The sequence below is a fragment of the Larus michahellis genome, chromosome 24 (genome assembly GCF_964199755.1).
Source record: "Larus michahellis chromosome 24, bLarMic1.1, whole genome shotgun sequence".
Lineage (NCBI taxonomy): Eukaryota > Metazoa > Chordata > Aves > Charadriiformes > Laridae > Larus > Larus michahellis.
The window spans coordinates 2002299-2029201 of NC_133919.1; the positions used below are offsets into that span (position 1 = coordinate 2002299).

The 26903-nt window shown below is 50.5% G+C and overlaps 2 protein-coding genes across 2 annotated transcripts; one reads left to right on the forward strand and one right to left on the reverse strand.

Moving 5' to 3' along the window:
* Positions 1-3341: 3341 nt before the first annotated feature.
* Positions 3342-5278, forward strand: S100A11 (S100 calcium binding protein A11). Its single transcript, XM_074566854.1, has 3 exons — positions 3342-3470; positions 4545-4682; positions 4989-5278. Exons 1-3 carry the CDS (start codon positions 3468-3470, stop codon positions 5139-5141), a joined length of 294 nt encoding a protein of 97 aa, XP_074422955.1. The 5' UTR covers positions 3342-3467; the 3' UTR covers positions 5142-5278.
* Positions 5279-5745: 467 nt separating this feature from the next.
* Positions 5746-26827, reverse strand: COPA (COPI coat complex subunit alpha). Its single transcript, XM_074566852.1, has 33 exons — positions 26713-26827; positions 26402-26515; positions 25638-25711; positions 25246-25326; positions 24869-24945; positions 24284-24393; positions 20321-20430; positions 19645-19744; positions 18914-19049; positions 18388-18470; positions 17692-17842; positions 17226-17292; positions 17038-17113; positions 14860-14942; positions 13729-13868; positions 12729-12814; positions 12179-12317; positions 11661-11823; positions 11401-11547; positions 10938-11127; positions 10710-10805; positions 10253-10341; positions 9886-10009; positions 9517-9606; positions 9318-9427; positions 9042-9119; positions 8770-8838; positions 8408-8544; positions 7625-7811; positions 7430-7540; positions 7049-7210; positions 6754-6948; positions 5746-6442 (listed from the first exon to the last, which is right to left on the reverse strand). Exons 1-33 carry the CDS (start codon positions 26750-26752, stop codon positions 6383-6385), a joined length of 3675 nt encoding a protein of 1224 aa, XP_074422953.1. The 5' UTR covers positions 26753-26827; the 3' UTR covers positions 5746-6382.
* Between the last annotated feature and the right edge of the window lie 76 nt (positions 26828-26903).

Consider the following 26903-nt stretch of genomic DNA (forward strand, 5'->3'; position numbering starts at 1 on the left):
GATTTAAAAGCCGTGCAGACGTGGTGCTTAGAGATACGGGTTGGTGATGGTTTTTGTCAGGGTTAGGGTGACGGTTGGACTCGATGATCTGACAGGTCCCTTCCAAGCTCGGCGATTCCAGGATTCCGTGATTCTAAGAGAGAACCAGTTCCCTTAGCAGCAGATAGGGCTGCAATTCTGCAAGAGAGAAGCGAGGACAACGCCGGCACCCTCTGTGTCTTGCTCTTAAATGCAACCAGGCTGGTACCAGGGCCGGCCAGGAGGAACAAGGGCATCTCAGGTCCACCATAGCCCGATGCAGCCCCAGGGCTTCTCACCACGGCCACCATCCCATGCCACTTGGAACCTGGTGGCAGAGGGACTCGGGAGGGTCCATCCCAGCCGGGGGACGATGCTCTCAGCGATGTCCGCTCCGCACACGTGGCTGCGGCGCGTCTCGGTGACAACCATATGGCAGCACAGATGGTCCGTCTGCGAACGGGGCCAAAGCCTTGACTGCAAACACACCCCCAGCGGCAGCAAGAAACAGAAACACCTTCCCAAAATCCCCCACTGCGGCCAGGATGGGTCCGGCTGGGATTTGCTCTTGCAAAAAGGGGGAAATAACACTTATCCCCCGCCCCCAGCTGGCTCCTATTTTATTGTTAAGGGGGCACAAAAAGGAGTTTGCAAACTACAGGTGGAAGTGCAAAATCCAAGAAGAGTGGCAGGTTTCCCACCCTCAGCTCCCAGGTTTGAAAAATCCTTTGGATTTACATGAACCGTTTCCAGTTTGGGAGGGGTTGGATGAGGGGAAGTATTTTTTCCCCAATGCAAAAAAAAGGAGAGTTTTGAGGGAGGAAACTGGGGTAAGAAAGAAAAACAGACTGGGGATGGACGTCCATCCCCCCCCGGCGATCGACTGCTTCCCTTTCCCCGTGCTGAGTCACAGCTTCCAGCAGGATTTCCCGAAGAGCCCCGTTCCTGGAAGCTGTCCCAGATCCCAGAGCACATCCCAGCGTTATCCTGCCCTCCCCGCCCCAGGCTCCCCCCGAAGCTTTTGGGGTAAAACAGCAGCACCCAGGGCTGGGAGTCCCAGGGAAAGGGGGCCCTGGGTGGTGGCAGAGGCGTGGGGACAGGTGTCGTAACCACTGCACGGCTGTGCAAACACGACGTGTCTGAGCAGCTTCCCTCGTTCCTGACGGATGGGGAGCAGCCAGGAATCACCACCCCATGTACTGGTTTCTGAGCGGCACAAGCCCCACAGCCCTCAGTCCCCCTGCTCGGAGCTGTTTGGGGGCATCACTTGCCCTTTTGGGTGCCTCCTGTCCCTCCTTCATAGAACCACAGAACGTGTTGGGTTGGAAGGGACCTCCAAAGGCCACCCAGTCCAACCCCCTGCAGTGAGCAGGGACATCGTCAACTAGATGAGGTTGCTCAGAGCCTCATCCAGCCTGGCCTTGGATGTCCCCAGGGATGGGGCCTCCACCCCCTCTCTGGGCACCCTGGGCCAGTGTCCCACCACCCTCAGTGGAAAGAACTTCTTCCTCATGGCTGATCTAAACCTGCCCCGCTCTAGTTAAAAGCCATTGCCCCTCGTCCTGTCGCTCCGTGCCCTTGCAAACAGCCCCTCCCCAGCTTTCCTGGAGCCCCTTGAGGGACTGGAAGGGGCTCCGAGGTCTCCCCGGAGCCTTCTCTTCTCCAAGCTGAACCCCCCCAGCTCTCTCAGCCTGTCCCCACAGCAGAGGGGCTCCAGCCCCTGGAGCATCTCCATGGCCTCTTCCGGCCCCGCTCCAACAGCTCCATGTCCTTCTTGTGCTGAGGGCTCCAGGGCTGGACACAGCGCTCTCACCGAGCGGAGCAGAGGGGCAGAATCCCCTCTCTGGATCTGCTGCCCACGCTTCTTTTGATGCAGCCCAGGATGCGGTTGGCCTTCTGGGCTGAGAGTGCACATCGTTGGCTCACGTCCATCCAGCTTTTCATGCACCGGGACCCCCAAGTCCTCCTCCGCAGGGCTGCTCCCTATCCCCTCATCCCCCAGCCCCTACTGAGGGTTGTCCCCACCCATGTGTAGGACCCTGCACTTGGCCCTGTTGAGCTTCACGAGGTTTGCTCGGGCCCACCTCTCCAGCTCATCCAGGTCCATCCCCGTCTCCTGATTTCAGCCCTCCGGCGTCTCTCTCTCTGCAGTACGGCCAGCTCCGGCCGGGAGCTCAGACCCACGGGGGACAAATCCAGCCCCCAGCACAGCACCCCAACCCCACAGGGCTGCCTTCCCCTGGCTTTTTCCAGCATGAGAAGGTGACAGGGTGGCACCGGCAAAGCTGGGAGCCGGTAGGGCTGAAGGGGGAAAGGTCGTGGGCAGCCCCAGCTGCGTCGGTGTCAAGGTTTGAGGAACCCACAACTGAGTGTCGTTTAGACAATTAGGTCCTCACCTGATGAGCCCTCCCCACCCGGGAAGGGGAATGGGGAAAAAACAAGGAGGGTTGAAATATAAAGAGATTTAACAGGATAAGACTAAATAATTAACATTCTTAACACTAAAGAACCAATATTGATCCTGACGCCAATACAAAATATATGATTCTGCTCAGCTTACTCTATCATGGGAAGCTGCGCACTCACCCCAGGGATAGCAAATGTGGGACCCTGCGGCTTCGGGAGGAAGGGAAGGGCTCCGGGCTCCGGCGTCGGGGCGAGGAGTTCTCAGGATGGCAGCCAGCAAGGGAGAGAGAAAACTCCTCAGCAAACTTCCTAATTTCTACTGAATGGTATGAAATAACCCTGTTGGGAGCTTGGGGCAAGTGCCCGGCTCTCGCTCCTCCTCATCCCTGCACCTGGTGAGCTTGAAAACAGCGAGATCTTGAAACCCGCGCCCCAGAGCTGGCTGTAAAGTAAATATTTTCACAAATTCAGGCACTAGGGTCTTCTAGAAGTGCCGTTTGCCCAAGCATTAGAAGAGAAATTAGTCCTCTCAAAGCAGGACAGGGGGCAGGGGATCGCTGCCTGCTCTGCCTTCGGGAAGCCCAAATCTCCGGGGATGCTCCGGGGAGCAGCGAGGCAGCCCCGGGGGGGTGGAATTTAGTCCTGAGCCCGGGGACAGAATTAAGGGAGCCATAAAAGGGTGCGTTTCAAAGGACAAAAGGGCAAAAACAGGTAAGAAGGAGAAAAAGGGAGCGTAAATAGAAAACCGGAGCGTAAATAAGCGTGAAGAATAAAGCTTGGGAAGGAAAGGAATGGAGAATCTAAAGGAGGGGCCCGGCGCATTCCTGAGCCTGGGCCGGGAGCCGCAGGCACGTCCCGATCTGCCGTTAGAGCAGCGGTTGCCCAAGGCGACCCAAGGGGCTGAGTCAGGGCTGGGCGCTGGCCACGCCAGGAAGGGCGGTGGCCGCGGTGTGAGGCTCATAACCATAACCGCTCCGGCTCCGGCTCCACCACATCGCACTGCGGCCCCGCTGAGGACCGAGCCCCCTCGTCACACCCCAGCCATGGTGAGCGAACCAGGACCCCCAGCTGGGGAGGGAGAGGCGGCTCCCTGGGGGCAGGAGGGCGATGGCGGAGGAGCTTTTCCCTGCGCGCGGCCCCGGAGGCGAAGGCGAGAGGGAAAGAGCAGACGGGGCCAAGGGCTGGGCTAAATCTCTGCTGGGGAGGGGGCCTGGGTGCAGGACGAGGCGGGGCAGAGGGTCCCTGGAGGTGGAGGGGACCAGCGGGTGGCAGCTGTGCTGTTTCCCCCTTCCTTCCCTCCCCTCTTTTTCCCCACCAATGCTTCCGATGGCCATCGCCAGGCTCCGGGGTGCCTCTGCCGGCCCGTGTCCCTCCCAGCACCGGGGTAGGGGGCGGGGGGAGAAGGGCCAAGGGGCTGCAGCTGAGCACGGAAGCAACTCGGTTCCTCTCACATTAACCAAAAAAAGCCAAATTGAGCCTGGGGCAGAGCAGGATGTGGCAGGGAGGCCCCAGGATGCTGAGGTCAGGCAGGGAAGGGCGGGCTCCCCCAGCTCTCCCCGAAGACCAGAGCCATGGGGGGGGGGGGGGGGGGGGGAAAAGCCCCCCATCCCCCCGTCCCCCCGTCTCACCCTGTCCATCCCAGCTCCAGAGGTTGTAGTTTGGGGAACCAACTCCGCTCGCGTTTTTCTCTCATGACTCAGAGTTTCTCCGCCATCCAGACAGGGCAGGGGGAGGGAATGGGGGAGCCGGGTTTATCTTTCCAGCCAAGCCGGGCTGGAGAGCGCGGAAAAAACTGGCACGTCCCCGCAGCTGCAGCGCAAGCTCTTCCCAGGCCAGGACACTCCTCTGCTGGGAGCTGACATCTCCCCAAGGGATTTTTCCATCAACCACTCCCCACCTCCTCTGGGTCCCTCCTGCCCCCACAGCGCCCTGCCAAGGCAGCGGAGAAATTAATACCCAAGAAAAATGCAGCCGGACAGGTTGGGGCAGAGGAGAGTCCTGGAAGAAAGCGACTGCAGGAGGCCCCCCCGCCGCTGCAGCCCCCATTTCCTCCAGAGATAGCCGAGGTCCCTCTTCCGCGAGTCCCGAGCTCCCCTGAACTCCTGCTTTTGCTCCCGCAGCCCACGGAGACGGAACGCTGCATCGAGTCCCTGCTGGCCGTCTTCCAGCGGTACGCGGGACGCGAAGGGGACAACTGCACGCTCTCCAAGAAGGAGTTCCTGGCCTTCATGAACACCGAGCTGGCCGCCTTCACAAAGGTGAGCAGATCCCAGGCCAGAGGAGGCTCCCATGGGACGCGCTTCAGCCCCCCCCTGCCCCCGCCACCCCGGGACAGCGATTAAAGCCTCTGAGCCCACCCGCACCATGGGTGGGCAACGGGAAGAGCTCGCTTCCAGCAGAAGCCGAGTGGGGCCTGACAAGAGTTGGGCTGCTCCAATCTGCCTCCCCCTGCCCGTCCCTCTCCCCTGCTGCCGAACATCCACAGCTGGGGCAAGGGGGGGTTCAGCGAGGGGCACCTGGGCCCCCAGGCAGCCGTCGACCCCCATCTCTTTGGTCTTTTGCAGAACCAGAAGGACCCAGGGGTGCTGGACAGGATGATGAAGAAACTCGATTTGAATAGCGACGGGCAGCTGGACTTCCCCGAGTTCCTGAACCTCATCGGGGGCATCGCAGTGGCCTGCCACGACACCCTGGTTGTTAAGACCCCTCACCCCTAGACCCGGCCGCTGCGCCTCCCCCCACCACTGTGAACATTCCTCCAAGAAGGCCGATACAAAGCTGGAAGCAGCGCCCTTAAGATGGGGCCATCCCTAGTCCTCATTTTTATGTATAAAATAAAAGGTTTAAAATCCTAGCGTAAGGCATGGCTTTATTTTGGCATCATGAGCGAGGAGAAAGCACTATAAAGCAGCCCGGCCACGGAGGGAGCAGGATCTCTAGGTCCTACCCTCTGCTTCTCCACTGAGGGGAGAACATGCTTGCTCTCATCCTTGGAATCCAGAACCTACCATCTCCCTGGCCTTGGAGACGCGCCAGCCCATTTAGGACCACGGGGAAAGGTACAGTAATACCACAGGGTACGACTACATAAGGTAAACACAGCGACAGGACGACCAATACGGGTAATTTGAGCACTGCTAACAGCAATCAGACGCTAATAATTAGAGGAAGCGAGCCCTGCTGGCATGATAAATTATTTTCCATTTTCTGGAAACTTCAAACCCCTCCCAGGGCGGGAGGAGAGGGAGGGAGGGAAGGTGAAAAGAGGAAATGTAATCTCTTCTATCTCAGTAAAGCCAACTGAGCTACAGAACAGGAAGATCAAGATGGTCCGTTTACTTTATTCATGCGAGAAGCTGATGATTTTGAGAAATGTTGCTAGGACAACAAAACACAAAGTCAACACTGGCACCTGAACGCTGAGCGGCTCACCTGCCACTTCCGAGGGGAGCAGAGCTGTCCCCGAGCAGGGCCAGGCTCTGGGGTGGCCCCAGTTCCAGACAGTGCCACACTCCTGGGAGAGCCAGGCTCGGCTCTTCCTGCTGTCCCCTGCTGTCCCTGCTGCCGCAGGGCTTTGAGCTCCTCTTTCAGGAGCCCAACGCTGAAAGACGTAAGAGTTGCTGCCTCTCGAGCAGTTTCTAGAGAGCGCGCTGTGTGGTAACGAGGGCTCAGCGAGAGCCACCCTCTACCCTCCGGAAAAGATTTGCCTTGAGACAAGGGTATAGGAACTTCCCGTCAGCCGGATCGGGAAAAAGAAGGGCAAGTTGCTACTACTTGGAAGCAGCGAAGAGTCTCGCTAGAGGAGGTGGGGAAGAGCCGGGAAGGGACCGCACAGGCACGGCTACGGTGAAGAGACTAAACTAAAAGCTGAAACGGTGGGAGGTGAAAGTTTCCACACTCTGCTGTGAAACGAGACCTTTCCCCTCCACTCGCACCCCTCCCCGGGACACGGCATGCCCTAGCGGAACTGGAGCGGGCTGATCCGCAGCCCGATGACATCTTTGCCGATCTCCGTCACCTGAGGAATAAAAGGGAGATGATTAACGCTAAAAAGCGACTCACCGGCCCAACCCCGTACCCGGCCGTCAGAGCCTAGACGGTTCTCGAGAACGCCCGCTGCCAACCACTGCACTGCCAGTCCCTGAGGTTTGAACATTTAAACTGCACAGCATTTCACAACTCCCAAATGCCAAGTCCTCCAACATTCAACTTGACCCAAAATCCATGCCAAGGAAGTTTAAGGGGAGCACTTTAAGTTGCTGGAAGGGATTCTCACGGGAAACATCATGGGTTAAGAGTGGGTGGTAACGGAAGTCAAGACGCCCTTACCGTAGTGACGCGGCAGATCTGCCCGTGGAACTCCGGGCAGTAGCAGGCGCCGCTGAGCGGACACTTCTCCACGGGTTTGCCACGATAAATGGGTCGGTAAGAAGCGGCACAGATGTCAAAGGGGTTGTGCATGTCATAGTTGAGCTGGTAGGTGTCAGTGGGATTCTTCTCACACGCCGACAAGATCTTGCGAGTCTGCAAAGAGCAACCACGTTGACCAGAGGGGCAGCTAGGAAGAAATCCAAAGAGGATCTGCCAGGGCAGATATTTCTGCCCGTGCACCTCAGAGACGTACCTGCTGGGCCACCTCGGGCTTTGGACCCAGCTCCAGCAGCCGACGGGCAAAAGTAGCAGCCGTCTTGAAGTTTTTGAGCTTGAAAAAGAGGTTGAGAGCAGTACGCAGCACCAAGATCATGTGGACGGGCTGCAGGTTGGAGTGGGTGAAATAGGCAGCCATCTGCAGGAGGGAGAAGGAGGAAAAGCAGGGATACAATCACCACAAACCATGCGAATAACCAGATGCCCTGAAAATGCTGCAAGAAACACCTCCCAAGTAATCCCTGCCATATCTGCTTTAAAGGAGGGAAGAGCAGAATTCAGGATCCCCAATGCCTTTTTAAACCCCAAAAGTCCCCTCGTGAACCTCGTAGTGAAAAAATGCACAGAGTTTCTGTACCTCGCAGATTCGCTTCTGCTGCTCCAGGGTCTCCTTGGGCAGCTTCTTCCGCTCAATCTCCATCGAGAGTCCTACAATATACTCCCGGCAAATGGCTATCAGCTGCTGGGCCTTTCAGAGAGGGAGAGAGAGTCAGGCATTCGGCCTCCTGCCCCACGGACATGCAGACGACGGACAGAAGAGTCCGCCTCTCACCTCAGCGATCTCCTGCTTGTTGTCCACCACCAGCAAAGGCACGCTGAGCAAGATGGAGCGGAACTTCTCCACGGCCTCCTCAAATTTGCCAGCCGTGGTGAGCTGGTAGCACAGCTGCAGGCGCTGGATCAGGTCATTGAGTTTCAGGCCAACGGCAGGGAGGGCATTCTTCAAGCCAGCTTCTTTCCTGGGGGCACAGAATTGAGGTGGGGGGGTACAAACGGGACCACCGCAGAGGCCAGCAAGAACACACACGTCGTCAGCTCGACTGTGACTTGTCAGAAACATTTTGAACCTAGGGCCACACTGGTTTTCTTGGCCATCAGCTTAGCGCAAAAGACATCCATGCTTCCATAATTCTGCCACCCACAATGCCCAGCTCTCCCTGCATTAGCGCAGGCTGGGAAGTCTGGCTCATTTTGCTACAGCGGCTTCCAGGCACCACTTTAAAAAAAAAAACCACACTTGTGGTTTCTCTAGATGTCTCAGAGCAGCTTTGTCAGAGGCAGAGCATTAGTGCTGGAAAACACAGCATCCCAACTGCCTCGCCCTGGTTTTAGTCTCAAAAAAAAAAAAAAGAGGAAGGAAAGCAGTTCTTTAACATCTTTACATCTAACAGCAGGCACCAGAAAAATCCCGCTAAAGCCAGAATGCTCCCTCTTTTATGCAGGGAAGGTTCCTCCCTTCACAACAGAGGGAGGAGACGTTTCTGGCTACAAGTGTCAAGGAGCCTGGGAGGTACAAGGAAAAGAGCACAGAAAAGGAGCTAACCCGGCTGCTTACCAGTTGCGATGTGGGTATCCATACATGGTAGGGAGACACGGCAGGGCTTGGTAGGTCGTACGGCCACGGGCATAGGTCTGCAGGAACAGCTGCTTGTAGGGTCCAAAATTTGTTACTCCTACCTGGTCATGGAGGAGCTGAAAGACACACATTCACCTGGTGAGTAAAAGTTGTCCGGGGCTGTCCAAAGGCTGCGCAGACATCACCCAAGCTCACAGCACCTCTCATTTCACACCCAGAGAAACCAATGCATGGATTGACTCACAAAAGGACACAAAACAAAGCTTCAGACTGGATCAGAGACAAAAACCCATGGGGACAAGGGCACAGTCTTTTCCCTAGAAACTCCAGGGGAAACTTACTCTCATTGCTGTCTCAAAGGAGCCGGCCAGAACGTGGTCAACAGGGAGCTGAGAATTGTTACACCACACCTACAAGAACGGAAAGGAAACACGTGCAAGAGGAACCATGTATATGCACACATCTGTCTTACCTACCCTCACCACCCCTAACTCCCCCCTTAACAACGTCCCTACGCTCACAGACGAGTGTTAAGAAGAAGGACTGAACCCGAAAAAAGCGGCACCAAAGTAGAAAGTTTCTGAGGAAGGCAATCAAAGACTTGTGCCATTACCTGAGCTGGGCTGGTGCCCTTGGTGGGTGGCACAAAGAATCCATCCTCTGCTGCTCCCGCTGGACCAGCAGGAACATCCTGGGGGAACACACAGAGCAGTGATTAGTGGGGAAGTTTCCAGCACCCAGATGAAATCAGAGCTGGCCACAGCTGCGGTGACCAAGTCTGCAAAGAAGCCTACAACACATTTCCCCCACCTCCACCACCACAAGCTGTCATTGCCTTCCCAAGTAAGTACAGCCGGGCTACTTAAGAAACCTCCCAGAAGCCTCCTACCAGTTCAGGGGGAAGATCCAAATCTTCTTCGACTTCCCATCCACCTCCTTCTTCCTGTCCTTTACCCAGACCTTCCTCTCCAAAGCCTTCTCCAGCATCCACAAAGCCATCTGCATGGAGGGGGCAGGGGGAAATGGTCAGAGCTCTTACACAGACACACTCGTACGCTTCTACAAGTAAAACTCTTGGATTCACCCACCTTCATCCAGCTGCAACTCTGCATCTTCTCCCCAGCCTTCGGTGCCGACAGTGTCGATATCAATATCAGCAGCCAAGGCACCCCCTTTGCCTACAAAACGAGTAGGGTCCTTGACTTCCTCATTTCTGAGTGGGTCAAGTGTTAAGTGAAGAATTATGCCAGCACCCTCCCCTCCCATCGCCAAGTGCCATCTTGTGCTAAAAGGCTAAAGATTAGAGAGATTTGTCAAAGATACGTAAATGCCAAGCTGGATTCCAACCTCTGGTAGTAACACATAAAAAACCTGAGGTGAACAGCAACAGTTCAGGAGCCACGGAGCCAAGTATCTCCAACTCAGCTTAATGCAACTTTCCAAGTCCAAAGCAATACCTTTGTTGGCAATTGTTCCTTCAAAGAACCCCTTGGAGACAGTCAGCAATGGCCAGTTGGTATCCAGAGGCATGACAGGAGCAGGAGGCTGCAGCAGCTTTGCATTGTGATCAATGTCTGGAATCTGCACAGAGAGGAGCGGAAAACAGTTAAAGGCCACATAAAGAAAATCCCACTTTGATCAACCACCTCCAGGCGGCACAGACAGTCTCAAGCCCAAAAGAGCGGTGACTGGAATGGAGATGGTTCCTCCCTCCCAGTAAGGAGCTGCTCAGCCAGTCACACTAACACCAGATCCCACCGTCATCATCTTCCCAAACTCTAGAGCTCTTGTGATGAAGGAGGATGCATTAGTCAGTTTGCTAACCGTTTCCTTTTCAGGATCAAAGGTTTCCTTCAGGCTTTCAGCTTCCTCATCCAGACCATGAGTTGCAGCTGTGAGATAGGCCAGGGACTCTGAAAGGAGATAACAACTGACATGAATGATTGTTCTTCATTGTCTTGAAAGAGAAAACTTCTCATACCAGCACGCATGGTCACAAAGGGAAGATGAGCAGCACACCAAGGCGTAGAATCACACCTTTAGGGGCGTCACTGGATTTAGAACTAGAATGCGCAGGCAACGACTGACCATTTGGATACGTTCTGCACTCGCTTCAGGTCTCCTGGACGACATCCCAGCTCTCGGGGTACTTTCTCCTCATCTCATTCAGTTTCTCAAGTAAGGGATTACACTGATCTGCCTCCAAATACTGCCGTTAATCCCAACAACCTCTCCAGCTTCTCCCCAGCCCAGAGACATACGTTAATCTGATATTACTCACTTTGCCCACAGTTCTTCAGGATCCTCACTCTCTCTGCCACGTCTCCTAGATACAAGGCATTCTGGTAGTGGCCGCTCATATCTTTACGGATCTCAGCTAAAACAAAAGAAAAAGAAGTCACAATTGCTTTGCTGTTCTTGACCTCCACTGTGATGCCGCTCGTTCCGTCTGGGAACAACACTCAGATCCTCTTATCTCATTCTTCTTTGCCACCACCCTGGCACTCACCTATCTTCATCATCTTCCGAAGCTTCTCCAGATTGCCAGTGATGAGATAGAGGAAGGAGAGCCTATCAAAGTTCTTGGTGCGCTGGTAGCACATCTCCACAATCTGGTGATTTCCCTGCAGCAACGCCACTTCTCCCAGTTTCTCCCAGCAGTTCTTGTCATCCAGAGCTTTGGCTGCTTCCAGAGCAATCTGACAAGAGAATCGAGATGGTTACAAAGGCTTTGCAGAAAGCAGTTTTCTCTGCAGGCTTCAGTTGATAATGCCCACGACGGAAAGCACAGGATTACAAGGATCACTGCACTAAACCATTCCCCCAGCTGAGGGCCTGCGCCTGCAGTCATCCTCAACTCCATCACTCTCAACTAATACTTCTTCTTCCCAATACTCCTCCTTCTCGCAATAAAGGTCGCAAGTGATGCCCCAAAGGACGTGCCTTTCTCACCGCACCAGCTGCCTCCTCACCTCAATGTTGCCGCATTCCAGCGCCAGGCTGAAACGGGTCTTCTCATCCTTGACAAAGTGGAGGGCCACCTCCGGGTAGCCCTTTTTCTGCAGGTAGGCAATGATGGACTGGCCCACGAGCTTAGCGTTCCTCACCATGTGCAACACCTGCAAAGAAAAGGCCCAGGCAGTGAAACCGTGTCACCACCCCATGCCAGGGACTTCCCTTTACCCCGAGGTATAGGTCAAGGAAAAGCACAGCGTTTCTCGTGTCTCCTCACCTCATCGTACTTTCTGTTGATCAACGCCAGCTTGAATTTGAATTCTGTGGGATCAATAGTGAGGACCCTGGGGCGGCACTCTCTGTCCAGGCAGTACACGTTGTTCCCCTTCACACGGGTAACGTAGATAGGCAGGTCCAGGGTGCGGATAATTCCATGATCCCTACGCCAACACACAGCACGCGCGTGACGCACGTGCCAACGCATCTGTATGACTACATTCCCTACCTCAAAGAAGGCTCAACACTCTGTATGTTATTTTAACCTGGATTATAAAAGCAAGCCCCAGTCAGAAGAACGGAGCAGCCATCCAGCCCAGCAATAAAATACCAGTGCGCAGGTTGAGCGACCAAACACGAGTATTTAGCTCCAGCTGTCTTTGGGTACGTCCATGCTGTAATCAAAGTGCTGTTTCACAAGCACCACCTTTGGTGTCAGCCAAAAAACCCCCCCCCCGCCATGGTAGTCTGCACAAGGCCTGCCAGTTCAAGGATTCCGCGCACGACTCCCAGACTCACCCCGTGGTGACAGCGTATTTGATGTGATTGCTGGTGGTATAGATGAAAACACCACTTTCATCCCAGGCGCCGCTCTTGACACGGATGTTTTCATGGATATTACACAGTGACTCCAGCTTTCTGTTGCAGATCATGATGGCTGGAGAGGAAAGCCAAAAGAAGTAAGGCTAGGGAACCCTCTGCTGTTAAACAGCTGGCTCTGAATTGTGGCTTTTCTTTCATCATCCCAGTAACACAGATTATATTCAAAAGACACTAAGGAGATGATGGAAAACACAAAAAACCTGCCACCATCTGCCGTTGTTTTAAGGGACTAGCCGGATCCTTTTTGAGGGGTACCAGAAGCCCTCTGTTTTACAAGCTCGTGGAAAGGTTTTGGTGAAGAGACAAAGCAGAAGGGCGCACACTATGAACGTCTTCAGCTGCACCTTCACCCCTAGCCATGGCACTGAACGGATCCTCTAGCAGGGACTCTGCTCCCAACCAAGGGAGGGGCTGGTGTGCACTAGGGTCCAGGTGAAACACTGTGCCCACCCCCCCCGCCGCTTACCATGCTTAGCCAGCAGAGCTACATGGGACATGTCGGCCGACCAGATGACGTATTTCACCTTGGAGATCTTCACCGAGGCCAGAGTCCTGGGAAAGGACAGCACTGACATCAGAGTTGGACAAAACCCCTCCACAGCAAGCTCTGCAATCAAGCTGTACCATAACGACCAGCGCCCAACACCCTGAACCCCATTTGCAGACGCTCTGAAGCCCCTTTTTGCAGTCCTGGAGCTACAAAATCATGCGGCAGAACTGCGAGTCTCTGCAATCCGGTACAGCAAAACAAACCTCTGTCCATACTTGTGCAATAACAAATGTATTTGAGTGACAACTGAGTGCAAGCCCTAGATTTCCGAGGGGCTTTTAGGGATGGATTTAACAGAACAAGGGAAATAAGGTATTTCCAAGCAGCATTTGCCTCGTTCAATTTACTTGTAACTTTCCCAACACTGGAAAGACAAAGGCGTACAAGTAAGGAAATGAGGCAAGTTCTGGGACGTAAGCGATGAACACACACCATATCTATCTGCAGATAATCCAGAACCTTCTCAAGCCTCCAAAGATGGCCAAAAGCACCGACTCCTTGCATGTTTCTTTGTGGCTAGCAACGCGTCTACCAGCACAAACACGCTTCCAAAAGAGCATTTTGAGCAGATATAAAACCTAAAGGACAAGACATCAGGCAAGCTTAGCTCGACTGAGTTTGGGTTTTTTTGATTTCTCTCCACTTTTACAGCACCCGGTCCTGTAGTCACAGGATTTACAAGGGTATGGCACATCTCCCTGTGATCAATGGCACGATGCCTGCAGCATAAATTGCACCTTGGCTATGTTTACACTCTGCTCTTCGTAACAGTTGTTAGCCGTGGTTTGGATCAGCCTGACGCAGCCTGCAGCTGATGCTAAATTCTGGAGTGCATTAATAGCTATTACTTGTCCCCAGAGGGCATACGCCAGCAGGATTACAATATTAAGACTTCTCCCGGCAGACCGGATCTTACCGCTTCTGCTGCACGTCAAAGAGGGTGATGGAGTCTGCATCCCTCAGTAACAGGTTCCCGGTGCCAGCATAGAAAATCTCATCACAGTTCGGCACCTGCACCTTCTTCGTGATCTCATTCTTCAGGTTTTTGATTAGGATCTGCCATTTGGTGAGAGGAAACGCAACAGCACAGGAGAGTTAGGCAGATTCTACAAAGAAATTCAGGATTATTTTAACTCCGAATTTTTGCATAGCTGAACCTCAGTGACAAGAGGCCAAAATAAGAGCTGCAGCCTCTCTCGAAGCAGAATCAGACTTTATCCTGCTGGAAAACCCAGCCACAAGTTTACCAGGGCGCAGACACAGCGTATCCTTTCTTTTCAGCCCCAGTGCTGTCAGTACTATAGGGCTGATCCAATCTGCCAGCCCTCTCTACAACGAGCACATGAACAAAGTAAATATTAGGGAAAAGTGAGAGAGGACACATCGTAGACAGAAAAAGGAAATGGGGAAGTTGAGAGGGGAGAAGAGCAAGTGGAGAAGGGGAAGGCAGGGAGGAGTAACAAACAGGTACAAAATAAACTTGAATTTACTGAGCAAAAATGAATTTTAAAAAAGTTCAAAGGAAAAAAAAAAAAAGAAAAAATACAATATCCTTCACGGGGCAGAGAGCAAGAATTTTCCTCCCCATCACATCACGTTAATTCAAGCAGGGAAAACTTTCCATGACTACGTTCCCTTTTTTCTCCTACTGCAGTCCACAACTGAGAACAAAGAGCTTCAATAAAAATCTAACCTGTACTTTCACCATTTCCCCACTACGTTCATGCTCTGACAGTGACCTGGGGCCTTCCCCGTCCTGTTCTGGTCAGCTTTCATTCCTGAACTCCCCTGCTGTAGCAGGTTTCCAGCAACTGAGCTAAGGTTTACTGTCAAAGAAGTTAAATAATATTTCAACTCATTACATTTGCACTGTGTTATTATATTTCTTCATGTACGTCTGCAGCCCGCTCTCTACTGACAATGCTTTGCCAGTCCACTTGGATATCCAATAATTCTGTTAACCCAATCTCCCCACTTTCCATCTGCACGCTTCCAAATGACAACACGCCCCATTAAAAAGACGACCCTATTAAGCTTGTCCCCTTACCGAATGCATGCGATCCAGGACTGCGAAGCGGTTACGAGCAACCCACACAGCTGTGAGCCCGGAGGAACGCTTCCCCTCAGGGGCTGGGGAGAGAAAAACGCAGGCAGTGAATAAAATCCTCTGGCACGCTCTTACAGCAACACATTAGTCAGTCTTGTTTGATCCCATCTTGGCCGTTGTAGCTGCTTCCTACTAGTTCATGTTTAACCTGAGGCTATTCACAAGACTCATTTCCTCCCCCGCGATGTCCTTTCGGATCTCGGCGTGGCCAGCGCCAGCCCTTTTCTCCAGCCAAGGCACAAGACAAGTGGCTGGTTGTACCGCCAACGCCACTGCTTGGCGCCGAAACGGGCCATCCTGGGCGACAGCGCCGTCTGTCAAGCTAACGAGCAGAGCCTCGCTGGCCAAACGAACGGAGCAGCGAGGGTCCCGGCTTAAATGGAAGCCCCCCCCTTTCTCTCTCTCCCCCCTGCAAACTGATATAACGAGCTGGAGGAGAAAGGCTGAGCTCTCCCCAGCACGCAGCTGGTCTCCCAGTTTTAAAATGCTAATACAAACACAGCGCTCCGCGTGTCAGACGGCACAGAAAGAACAGGACCGCAGGATGCGCTTCGGATGCGGGGCAGGCTTTTTGCAGCAGCAGAAGGGAAGAGAGAAGCAAGTGAAAGAGCTGCTGCTGTTTTGGTAAAATAAAATTTTCTTTAGTTCTCAATTTTCTTCAGTTCTCAGCCCCTTTTCTGACCAGTCCTGCTGCTTAACACCAGCAGTTTCGGAGACTCACCTGCTTACAGAGTGCTATTTCACCACGCACAGTGCCACTTGTGGCAGGTCTACGTCCTAACAAATGATTTAAACCTGGCTGTCTCACCCCCCAGCCCTCATTTACTACCCACCACCAGAAAGACTCGTCTGAATTCAGTTCCCAGCTCCGCTTGGGATTTTCTGATGGCAGCTTCACCTGCTTTTCTGAATCGCATCAACTCAGCATTTTTACTGGCTTGAAGTCTTTAACACTTACTGTACATCAGGCAGAAAATGATTGAAATATATTCCCCAGAATACTGTTAAAACGCGGTAAGAAAGCTCTGCTTCCCTTGTAGGTGAAGTAAATAAGCTGAAGGACACGAGGATGACGACTCCAAGGCACATGTTAAATACCTACATTAGAGTCCTGGGAGCCCATCAGAAGGTTGCATATGTAGGAGCTTGTTGGAGAAGATATATGACAACCAGTAGAATTTTACGCTATTCTTGAAAATGTATTAAAAGCGCACGGTTTTCATGAGGCCTCAACATTTCTTCCTCTAGAAGAATAAGCCCTTTTCTCGTTTAAAGGGTGACAAGCTGTGCGTCCCCAGACAAGTCAGCTTTGAACGTCTCAATCAAACTAAATATTTGAAATACATTCAGTAAGACTTAATCTATATGAAGTTACTGAAAAGCTCCCTTTCTCTTCCTCTCTCCAAGCACACCTGCTGACTGCAGGCAGCAAAGAAACCTTCCCTTCGTTAGTCCCACAGAAATCAATAAATCTACGAACAAGTGAGCTGGGTTCCAGTCTAACGCATTCATCACTCCCACTCGTTTCAAAGTCTTTACGACAGAGGCAGAAGGAACCAGCTGGAGTTTCAGATCCCAAATGGAATTCACAGTTAGGAGATAGAATTATATATTTATTTTTTTTTCCCTAAATCATGTTTTGACTTGTAAATTGCACAGAACTGATCTGGAATTTGCCGAGAGGAAGAATGACTACTGGCACCATGGCACTGTCACTTTTACAGCCACTTTTCAGAGTATAAAACCTCTTAGAACAAAACATATCTGGTGAAAATCCATCTTTGTTTGACAAGCCAGGAAGGCTGCCTGCTGCGTCGAAAGGGAAAATGGAAAGTTCCTAATAACAAAATTATAAAATATATATTTGGAGCAGTAAAATTTTGGAAGGAACATGAATTTTTCAAGTCAGTGCCGTGTGATATAGTGAGCGGGAAGCCTGCCAAACGATGCGTGCTGCAGGGGCACTGGGAAACACGGAGAAAGAGTCCAACCAGAGAGGCTTAGAGAAATGAAGCTTTTTTTATATATAACACACACACACAGTTGGAGAGCGGAGGAAGGCACAGCTACACGGTAATAAACACTCACAAGGATTAATGCGAAATAAGAAATGCCTACCATCCGGATTCTGGGAGTCTGCATCCTTGGGAATGGTGTAGAGGTCATAAGTGCTGTTCTCCAAGTTGCTGGCTCTCTGCAGAGAAGGGGGGGGGGAAAAAACCCGTTTGGAGACAGGATTTCACAGAACCGACATTCACAGCCTGGCGGGACGTTCTTTAGCACATTATGCAGCAGGACTGACATACCGTGCAGAGAAGGACGGCGTTCTCAGCCGGGTTGTATGACATGTTGAACACGGGGAACTTGGAACCACTGAAGAAGAGTCATGAAAAAAAGAGGAAGTTATAGTGGACCAAGGTCGTTCCTACCAAAATCACCTTCTGATAAACACTCTTCATTTTCTGACGTATACCGAGTACCAGAAAAGCTCAGTTGTGATGAATTTCCTGAATCAAAACCACTTGGAAACACTGTAAGAACATCAGCGTTTTATAAATGAAAGAGCTGGCATTTCAGTTTGAAACTTAAAATTAGTTTAAAAAAAAAAATTGTATCTATTCACTGGTAAAAATTGACTTAAAAAACTTCTTAGAGCCAGTTGAAACCGAGGTATGTGGATACAACAGTATGATCTATCCGTCAGCGAGCAACCAGAAGAGATTCAGGATATTGGCAACACCTCTTGGAATACGACGAGCACCCATCTCCTACCTTCGCAGCTGCATGACAGCCACGTCTTTTGAGCTGTTGAAATCGAGCTGGCGGAGGAAACGGTCCTTCACGTAATAGAGCATGTTGCCGTGCACAGCATAAGCAGGACGCTCCCGCTCCAGTTTGAACACAATCATGCCACCGTCGTGGCCTGAGAAAAAGGCAGGTGAGAATTCAAACGCGTGAATTAAATCCTGGGGGCTTTTCTCTCTCATTACAAAGATGACACTACCAAGCTCTTCAAACCAAGAAAGAGCCAACAAACATCATAACCGATGACGGCCAGCCACCTCTGCCACTCCTCGGCCTGCCTGGATTAACTCATTCCACTTTAGGTTTCCTAATAAATCTAAGATCTGACACTCTTCTAGAAACACTTTGCCTCGCTGGCACGCTTTTCTTTAAGTGTTAATATTAGACGGTGGGTTCCCCCTAGGATCTCTCCCACCCCTTCTTAGCTTTAGCAAGTTAATGCAGAGGCTATCTTGTTCTAGCTTTGAACTGCAGCCGATACAATGAGATTGTGTTCTGCTAAATAAGGATCTTTTCCCTACGATACATTTAACAAAGGCATCTGCAAGTCAGCGTGTTCTGCAAAGCGTGCTAAAGAAATGCAAATCCTACATGGATTTCCTAAAGGGAATACGTTTCCTCTTCACAGCAACCTGCCACACACTGAGCAGGAGCTTTTTTTACCTGCAGCAAAGAGGTTGAGGTTGGGATGAGCAGCCAATACCCAAAAGCGATCATGATCACGCCGAAAGGTCTGGACACCCGTGCTAAATGTGCAACAGAAGGAATAAGAAATATAAACAAAATGGAAACCTTGGTGTAAACTTCAGTTCCCCAAATGAAGATCCTAAGCTTTGCCACATGGACCACCCCTAGCATTTGGCACCAGGAGTTCAGCGAGAGTTCAAAACACTGCATTCAAAGCCTTCTGTCAAATGACATATTCTCATTTTACACCTTTTCAGCAGCAGTATTACTAGACAAGTCAGCCCTCTTCCACTTGCTTTCAGGCAATCACAGCCCTTGCCCTTAACACGTGTCTCAAAGGGACAGAAAATGTGACAAACACGACTTCTCACTCACAAATTACCAAACACTGACGTTTTAAGAACTGCTAGTGTTCGGCTTGTCTAAGAATAACAGTAGGTCTCTTTCCTACGTGTAAAAACTTCCATCATACGATGGAGTCAGATGCTTGCCAAGCACTAACCGTTTAGACATATCCCAGACACGGATGCTCTTGTCTTCCGAATTGCTGAGGATGAGTTCCTGCCGCGGGTGAAAGACAGCGCAGGAGACGTTGTTGTAATGCCCCCGGCAAGTGTCAACTTCCCAGGCCTTCGATTCTAACCAGAAGTAGAAAAGAATAAGGAAAATAATCCTTAAACAGGTTAAGTTCTGCCATAGCAGCAGCACAGCAAGCACTTTATAATAAAACAAACCGCATCGGCCACTAGTTACTACACCATTCTCTGCAGTTTACATTTACGGTCTCTCTCTAACCACTAGCACAGCTCACCTAAGGGAAACAGATAAGCCAGATTACTGAAAAAGGTGCTAAGAATTGTATATAGTTTAGCTGGACTGAGCTGACAAAAGCCCAACCATTTCTGAGAGATGGAGGGCTTCTGGTTCTCAAATCATCTCCCTTTCTTATTCCGCCGCTGCACATTCAAAAAACTTCAGAGTCAAGTTTTTCTACTCCTACCAGCTCCTGCTCAGCAGAGCGTGCACAGCAAAGGAAGCTGGAAGTGTTTGCTAGAGAACTGAGCTCTCCTCAACTTCAAAAGCCAACACTGCTTGGGATTATTTACCACTCTATCGCACAGACTTGTTTGCAAAGTGTAAGTTACCTCCAGGTTCAGCCTACAGACGTTCAGACATAAATTTCAGCTCTTAACCCCCTTCTCCCTGCAGGCTCCCCCTGCAGAATCCTCTTACCGTTCATCCGCCAGATCTTCACTTGCCGATCGTCAGCTCCCGACACAATAAGTGGCATTGTGGGGTGGAAGGCAGCCCAGTTCACCCCACGATCGTGGCCCTGCAGGCAAAAGGACAAGTCACTCCAAGCAACTTGGTGACTGAACAGAACGAGCAAAGGAAGGATGAAGCAACAAAGACTGCGGCCAGGCTTGCCAAGACACAGCTTTCATGACTTTTATACACCAAATGCCGACAGAGAGTAAGATTATAGATGCCCGCAATAATCAGCTTTGCAGATACCATTCTTCACCAGTAGAGCAAAGCTCGGCAGCGGAGCTGCACCAGTTCCCAGCTTTCACAAGCCCTTGCAGAAGGCTGTCTCTACCATAATCTCCTCTGTTACTCCAGTAACACAAGGTAAGAACATCTGCTATTTAACTGAGCTTTTGGCTGTACAGAGAGCGCCGTATCTGTTTGGCTACAGCACAAACGTCTCCAGAGTTCAGATTTTAACCCCGGAAAAGTAATGCCATGATCTGCAAGAGCGTGTAACTCTATAAAGCCAAGTCAGGTATTTCAACTCTTTTTTTCCCCTCTGCTATTTTTCCCAGCTTTTAGAGGATCACCTGCGTCACAGAGATTTCATTAAATACATCTGAAAAGGCTGCCTTGCACACACACACTGACTCCGTACCTCGAGAACGTGCTTCACAACCGCATCTGTTGTCCCAAACAAATCCACCCCCGTTATTCCCCGGACATCCGATTCCACAGCTCCAGGGGACAGGTTCTTCTTCCTTAGGCCTTGTGGAACAAAGAGGAAGGAGAAGCAGGGGCGGAGGAAGCAAAAATTATATTATCAAGACAATGTTTCTAATTTAACAGGTTGAGTGTTTACACACATCTTCAGGTGGAAAATGGGAACTTGAAAGAGCAGAAGAGGGTGAGAAACATCCAGGACTCCCTTCCACTTCTTCCAAAAGCAGAAGCTCAGATTAGACACACCAAAAGGGAACCTGCAATGCAGGTTCACACGAAGGATCACCCTGGCTCACAGGGACGCAGACAGCAGCGCCTCAGCAAAGGACTGACACATTCCAATTTTCCCTCTCTCACCCCTTTGCTAATCTGAGCTTGGACCTTTCAGGGGACTTTCCCTTTGGACAACCTGCCTGGACACAAAATATTTTCAGGAACGAAATTAAGCCTGTTCCCACTTCTGAAGAAAACTAAGTCACCCAAGTTAAAACAGACCTATATCTGCTATCCTTCATTAAAAGCCAACGGAACACAGTAAGGAAACCGAGAACCGAAAAAAAGCTTCTCCAACAGTGCCCAGGGAAAAGACTGCATAAAACACTCTAAAACAAAACTTCGAAAATATGTTTTTCTATTTAAAAGTACTTGGACCAAGGATGCCATCACGAAATTTATGAAGGATAAGAAAAAAACTATGCAGGATAAAAGCAGAATTGCACTGGATGCCAACAGAGAGGGAAGCGTAAGAAAAATCCAAATGATACCGAAGACAAAAATTCTTATTTTCTTCCTGCAATTCTGGTCCCCAAACCCCTCAAGGATTAACAGCTCAACCTCTCCGGCAACGTTAGTCTAACAAAACCAACGTGTTAAGCAACATCTCACAGCAAAGCAAAAACGCTCAGCACACTGAGCGAGCTGCACATAAAGATGGTCCAGGTAACGGTGCGGGACTTGAATGGCTGAGTAGATACTTCTACAGAGCTTCTACTTCTACAAAGTACCCCCGAAAGGAGCAATAAAATATACATAAGCCAAGACAGATGAGTGAAGAAACTTTTAGAAGAGAAAATACTTGAGCCTTTGACAAGCCAGTGAAACGGGACTGGGACACAAGTGGAAAATTTCTGGTGGCACTGCACAAATGGAGAGGAAAGGCAGGACACTCACAGAACACAGCAGCCTCCTGCAGGGCTCCGGGGAGGGAGCCGGGACAGAAAAGGGACTCGGAGCAGAAAGGCTGGTATTAAGCATTCTGAGGTCAGATGTTATAAAACACCAGAAAAGGAGACGCAGCTCAACATGCACGCGAGCACTCAGAACAGGTATTAAAACAACCAGAGTAAAAGGGCAACGTGCTAATTGTGAATGACAACTTGCAAGTTAGGAGAGAAAGAATAAGACAGACGGGCTTTTGCTCAAATTCTTTTGCTCTGTTCTCTTCTTCAGTGGAAACTAAAGAGGGCTCTTGGCTACAGACTCTTTCATTGCTGGGCTCAGGTTCCTTCCCGTCCCTGTAATCCATCCACGTTCAGTGGGCAATTAGAGAAGTGCAGTGGAAGCTGCAGTTGTACCAAAGGTTTTGCCAGTCATCAACGCAGATGCACTGAGGGTGCTCAGGGAGAGGCAGTCGGGGTCTACAGACGCTATCTGGGGACTCTCAGCCCAGGTCCTCCCAGTCCCAGGGCTTCCCAACCCCACCGGGTGATCCTCGCTTAAGCTGGTCATCCAGGTAGACCAAACAGAGCCCGGACAGAATAAGGAAGTTTCCTGCCAAGCATCAGACATAGACATTGGCCAGCCATAAGTAAGGTTAAACAGGAGTTGGTGGGTGATGTTAGAGCACGCACAAAAGCACTCTCATCGGGGTGAGACCACTAACACCCTCCTCATGGGTTAATACTTACAAAGAGACAGAAAAAGACAGAAGACTATTTTGTAGTTCCTGCAGGTTAATATCAGCATCATGAGCAAGGACTTCATTCCACAGCATAGGCAAATAATACAACACGAATGTTCATGCATTTTTATATATATATTAGCAAGCTTATTCTGACTGCATTCACAGTCTCTCTCAGGAGATTATGAGGAAACAGACCCTTTAACCTTGAACGTACTTGTTTTACGCTGAACATCCTTTACCAGAAGGTTTCAAACCAATATAGTAATTCAAAACAACAGGGCCATCTTGACATTCCGGTGCCCAGTCTGCGTCACACTCCTCATCCCTCAAACTCTCTGCTGAGGCTGCCAACAGAGCCGACAGTTTTGGGAAGAGGATTTTGGAATGCGACCTTTAAACTCATTTAACTGAGGGCATCAAAAAACAGTGCTCATAATCCCCAAACCTGCTGAAAACAATTCCCACCGATGTCAGCAGAAGCTGCAAGTTAACAGCGGCGCTCAGAAATGGAGTTAAAGCTCAACACCAAATGATGCTCTCCATGACTAGGATTATGTGCACAGCACACATCAGGCAAAATGGGGAAATAACCCTTCCCCGGAGACTGCCAGAGTCAGAACAGAATCCTGCTACAGACATAAAGTCATTTGGGGGAAAAACTGGGGAGCGGAACTGTAGTTTGAATCCATTTCTCATCTCTATCTTGGTTTTTTTCCACACACTAGTATTCTCGCAGTGTCGTGTCTGACTGGAGAGACAGCTGAGTCAATAATTCAGCGTGTCTCTAAAACCCCTCATCACGTATCAGCTGAGAGAAAAAAAAAAAAAAAAAAGGTCTGTACCATCTCCAAACCAATTTGGCAGCTGGAACTACTGAGAGAGAGCGTTTGTGGGAGAATGCAGCAGCAAAGCTTACCAGCAGAATAGCTGTTAAAGTCCCCGTGCTGGCAGTACAGAGAGGGGGACAGGTTTTAAATAACCAGGATATCCTGTCCCCAGCCCCTACTGTTGACACAGCTGGCCGTGTCTGAGCGTGTACTACAAACAACGCAGCGTGCCCAACCAAAACTGCAATGGCGAGAGCGGCAGGTCGGATAAAGGCTGTTGCTAGAATAGTTTATGTTATAACGCCACCAGTACTGCCCCTGCCTCCCACCAGTCTCTTCTCTCCATCTAATATTTTCCTCATTTCTAGCTTTTCATTTAGGGATCATATTTAATTCCATTAAGTCACTCTGTGGCCTAGGTGCAACTACGAAATAGCTAAGATATCACCAAAGTACTCTGGAGTTTTGACCTGCGACTCCTGCTCTGATCTTTAGGCCACGCTTCATTTTATGAAGCGGACAAGCGGCTTGAAAAAGTTCGAAGAATCCCTAATAATATTATCTTCCTGTCACCACCCACAGCTAGGATACAAAACAAAAACCCTCAAAAACCCCAAACCCTACCCTTTTTGCAATCCAGACAGGGGCCTTCTTATCTTTCTCTCAGAACAAATGACTTACTGCTGCCTCCGAGAGTTTTCCCAGGGGATAAAGGTGATCCCGAAATTCTTAAAATCCTCTGGCACATCTGCAAAGCTGATCAGTTGACAACACAACGTCCCTTCTGACAGCAATACTCTTTGCCTATATTGGCTATAAAATCAGGCTGGGAGATTAGGGTTGTAGAATCTCCGTCTTTCAAGGTTTTTTTGGCTGCACAAAGCTACCGCTCACCTCACCTACTGTCGCAGAAGACTTGCTTCAAGCAAAAGGGTGGACTAGATGACGCCCCAAAGTCCCTTCCATCCTACAACTTCATGAAAACCAAGTGGAATAGGTTTTGGCCAACAGAGACTTTTTAATTTTCTGCCTGAGGTTCCTGCAGACAACAGGTTACTCTTCCTGCTCTCAGATCCAAACCCCTCTTTCCTGCCTCGCTTGGCTTTCGGCAATTGCAGTTTTGAAGTGGGCTTTGCCACTGGGTACCCCCTTCACCTGGGCAGCTCACCAGAAATATCCCAAACGCGCACAGTCTGATCCAAGCTGGCTGACACTACCAGGTCCTCAGAGGGGTGAAACTGGGCACACATCACATAGTGGTTGTGTCCTGTCAGCACACTACAACAAAAAGGACAGAAAATACCATTTAAACATAAGATAGATTAATACACATCCCAATTAGCAGCAACAGCAATAAAGCTCAATCTCAGGAGGGATGAAGAGGAATATAGGATTGCTAAATGCTACTCGTCAAGAGTTAGCGTGACTGAACACTGAACACATCTGTTCAAGAGAACTCAAGGGAATTCAAGGGCCGACTTTCTGATATCAGTAACTTCAAAGGCTTCAGCACCGACACATATTATTTTAACCTCAAAACATCTTCAACCAAACAACATATGAATTTATGAATACAAGTCTAGCGGCATCAGAATAAACGAGCAAAAGACCGATGGAAATAATTGTAGCAGATCAGTTCTCTTTGTCAGCTCTGTTCCTTCAACTAAGCACGGTTTCTGCTTGAAAACAACAAATGAAGACAGCTCGTCCCCAAACTGTGCAGTTATTTTTTTAAAGCACTCATTGATTTTACCAAACACAAGTTCTGGACTGCCAGTTCCAAACCCGAATGGTCTGATCATCAGAAGCACTCAAGATCCAGGGATATTCCTAAAAAGACAAAATATTCTGGATACGAAATACCACACAGCCCAGACATTCCCTCCCCACACCAATTTTTCTAACTGTCCCCAGGAATGACCCTTTTTAAATCTTATTTCAGATTTTATAGGCAGAATTTCTGCCTTTTATGCCTCTACAGAAGGCCACCATATCTGGAGTGTCCTTACGCAAGTCCAGCACAACTTTTTTAGCAAAGATTCCCATCCAGGGAAGCAAAAGACAGATTCTCTTTCACAAACACAAAGGGAGCAGGCACCCATCACCGGGGTAAGGAGGAGAGCAGCTTACGTGGTGGAAGAAGGTGGTGCGAATATAATCCAAGTGCCCGAGCAGAGTGAAGAGACAACGGCGCAATTTGTAATTCCAGACCTGCGCAACACAGAAGCAGAACAATGACAGCACGTGCCACCACCTGGTGGATTTTTTTGGGTTTTCTCACATTTCAGCTCACCTGCAGGCCTCTCTCTTTCATTTTAAAATATTCTCCTAACACGAGCTACAACTAGACTTCAAGTCGCTGCAGTTAACTCTAATGTCTCTGAAACAGGGGAATTACAATTCCCAAACAATATTTCCCCACACACACACACTCTTTCTCATCTTTTAACCAGTTTCTTTGCACATTCCCTTCCCTGCATGACACCTTTTAGAGAACAAGAGCTAAAGAGGTAAAATTTTACCTTTATTTTGTAATCATCTCCTCCAGAGACAAACAGAGGCTGCTGTTTGTGGAAATCAATCCCTCGAACGGGTCCTACAAAACGGGAAGAGCAGGTTGGACACAGCAAGGTGGCTGGAGCAGTCCCTTGCACCACTCAAAGGCTACAGTTTGCATTCCTCCTCACTGCTTTTGCTATTAATGAATTAAGAGCTTCAAATCAACCATAACAAGTCACGTAATAATCTAAGATCCCATTCTCAAACCCGTTCCTTTCACAGAATTATAGACTGGTTTGGGTTGAAAGAGACCCTAAAGATCATCTAGTTCCATCCCCCTGCCCTGGGCAGGGACACCTCCCACCAGCCCAGGTCGCTCCAAGCCCCATCCAACCTGGCCTTGAACCCCTCCAGGGATGGGGCAGCCACAGCTTCTCTGGGCAACCTGCGCCAGGGACTCACCCCCCTCACAGCAAAGAATTTCTTCCTGAAATCTCATCTAAATCTCCTCTCTTCCACTTTGAAGCCATCACAAAACACCCAGGCCCCTCTCTGTATTTACTGTTCACTTTCATGCCAGAAACAAAATTATTACCCCACTTTATGCATATGCAAACAGTGTTCAGAGACAGCAAACTGGCCACAAAGAAACATAGGCTAAACCAGACGTAACCTGAAGTCAAGCAGGCAGAAGCCTTAGCAACACTTCAGCAGAGCCTCCCTTCCTCCTCCCGCACCCCAGTCTTCCTCCATAACAGGTCCCAACGCCTCCCCTCCAGACACTGACCGTCGTGTTCATCGAATTTGTCGATGAGGGTGCACATCCGATAATCCCACAGCTGTATGACACCATTGTGCAGGCTGGTGAGGATCCACGGCCGCTTGGGGTGAAAGCTGAGCCCTGCGAGACACACAGAGACGTGACAACGACGCCTCCGAGCACCTGGGAGCCCAGAGGCCCAGGGGAGCCCAGAGGCCTGGGGGAGGCCCTCCGGCCCTCCCCGCTCAGGGACCCCAGGGGCGGGCGACAGCTCCCGACACGGCTTGCCCAGGTCCCCAGGGGCTCCCAGCACATCCCGAGCCCAACCCTGCCGTTACCTTTCACCCGGGCCGATTTAGTCTCAAACTTGGTCAGCATCGCGCTCCGCCGCGGCCCTCAGCGCCGCCGCCACCACCACCCCGGCCCTCCACGTCAGCGCCCCGGAAGTGCCCCCAGCTGACTTCCGCTTCCGCCACCTCCCCGGACCATAGAGGGTCGGTCCTCCTGTCGGTGCAGAGTAGCTTCCGGC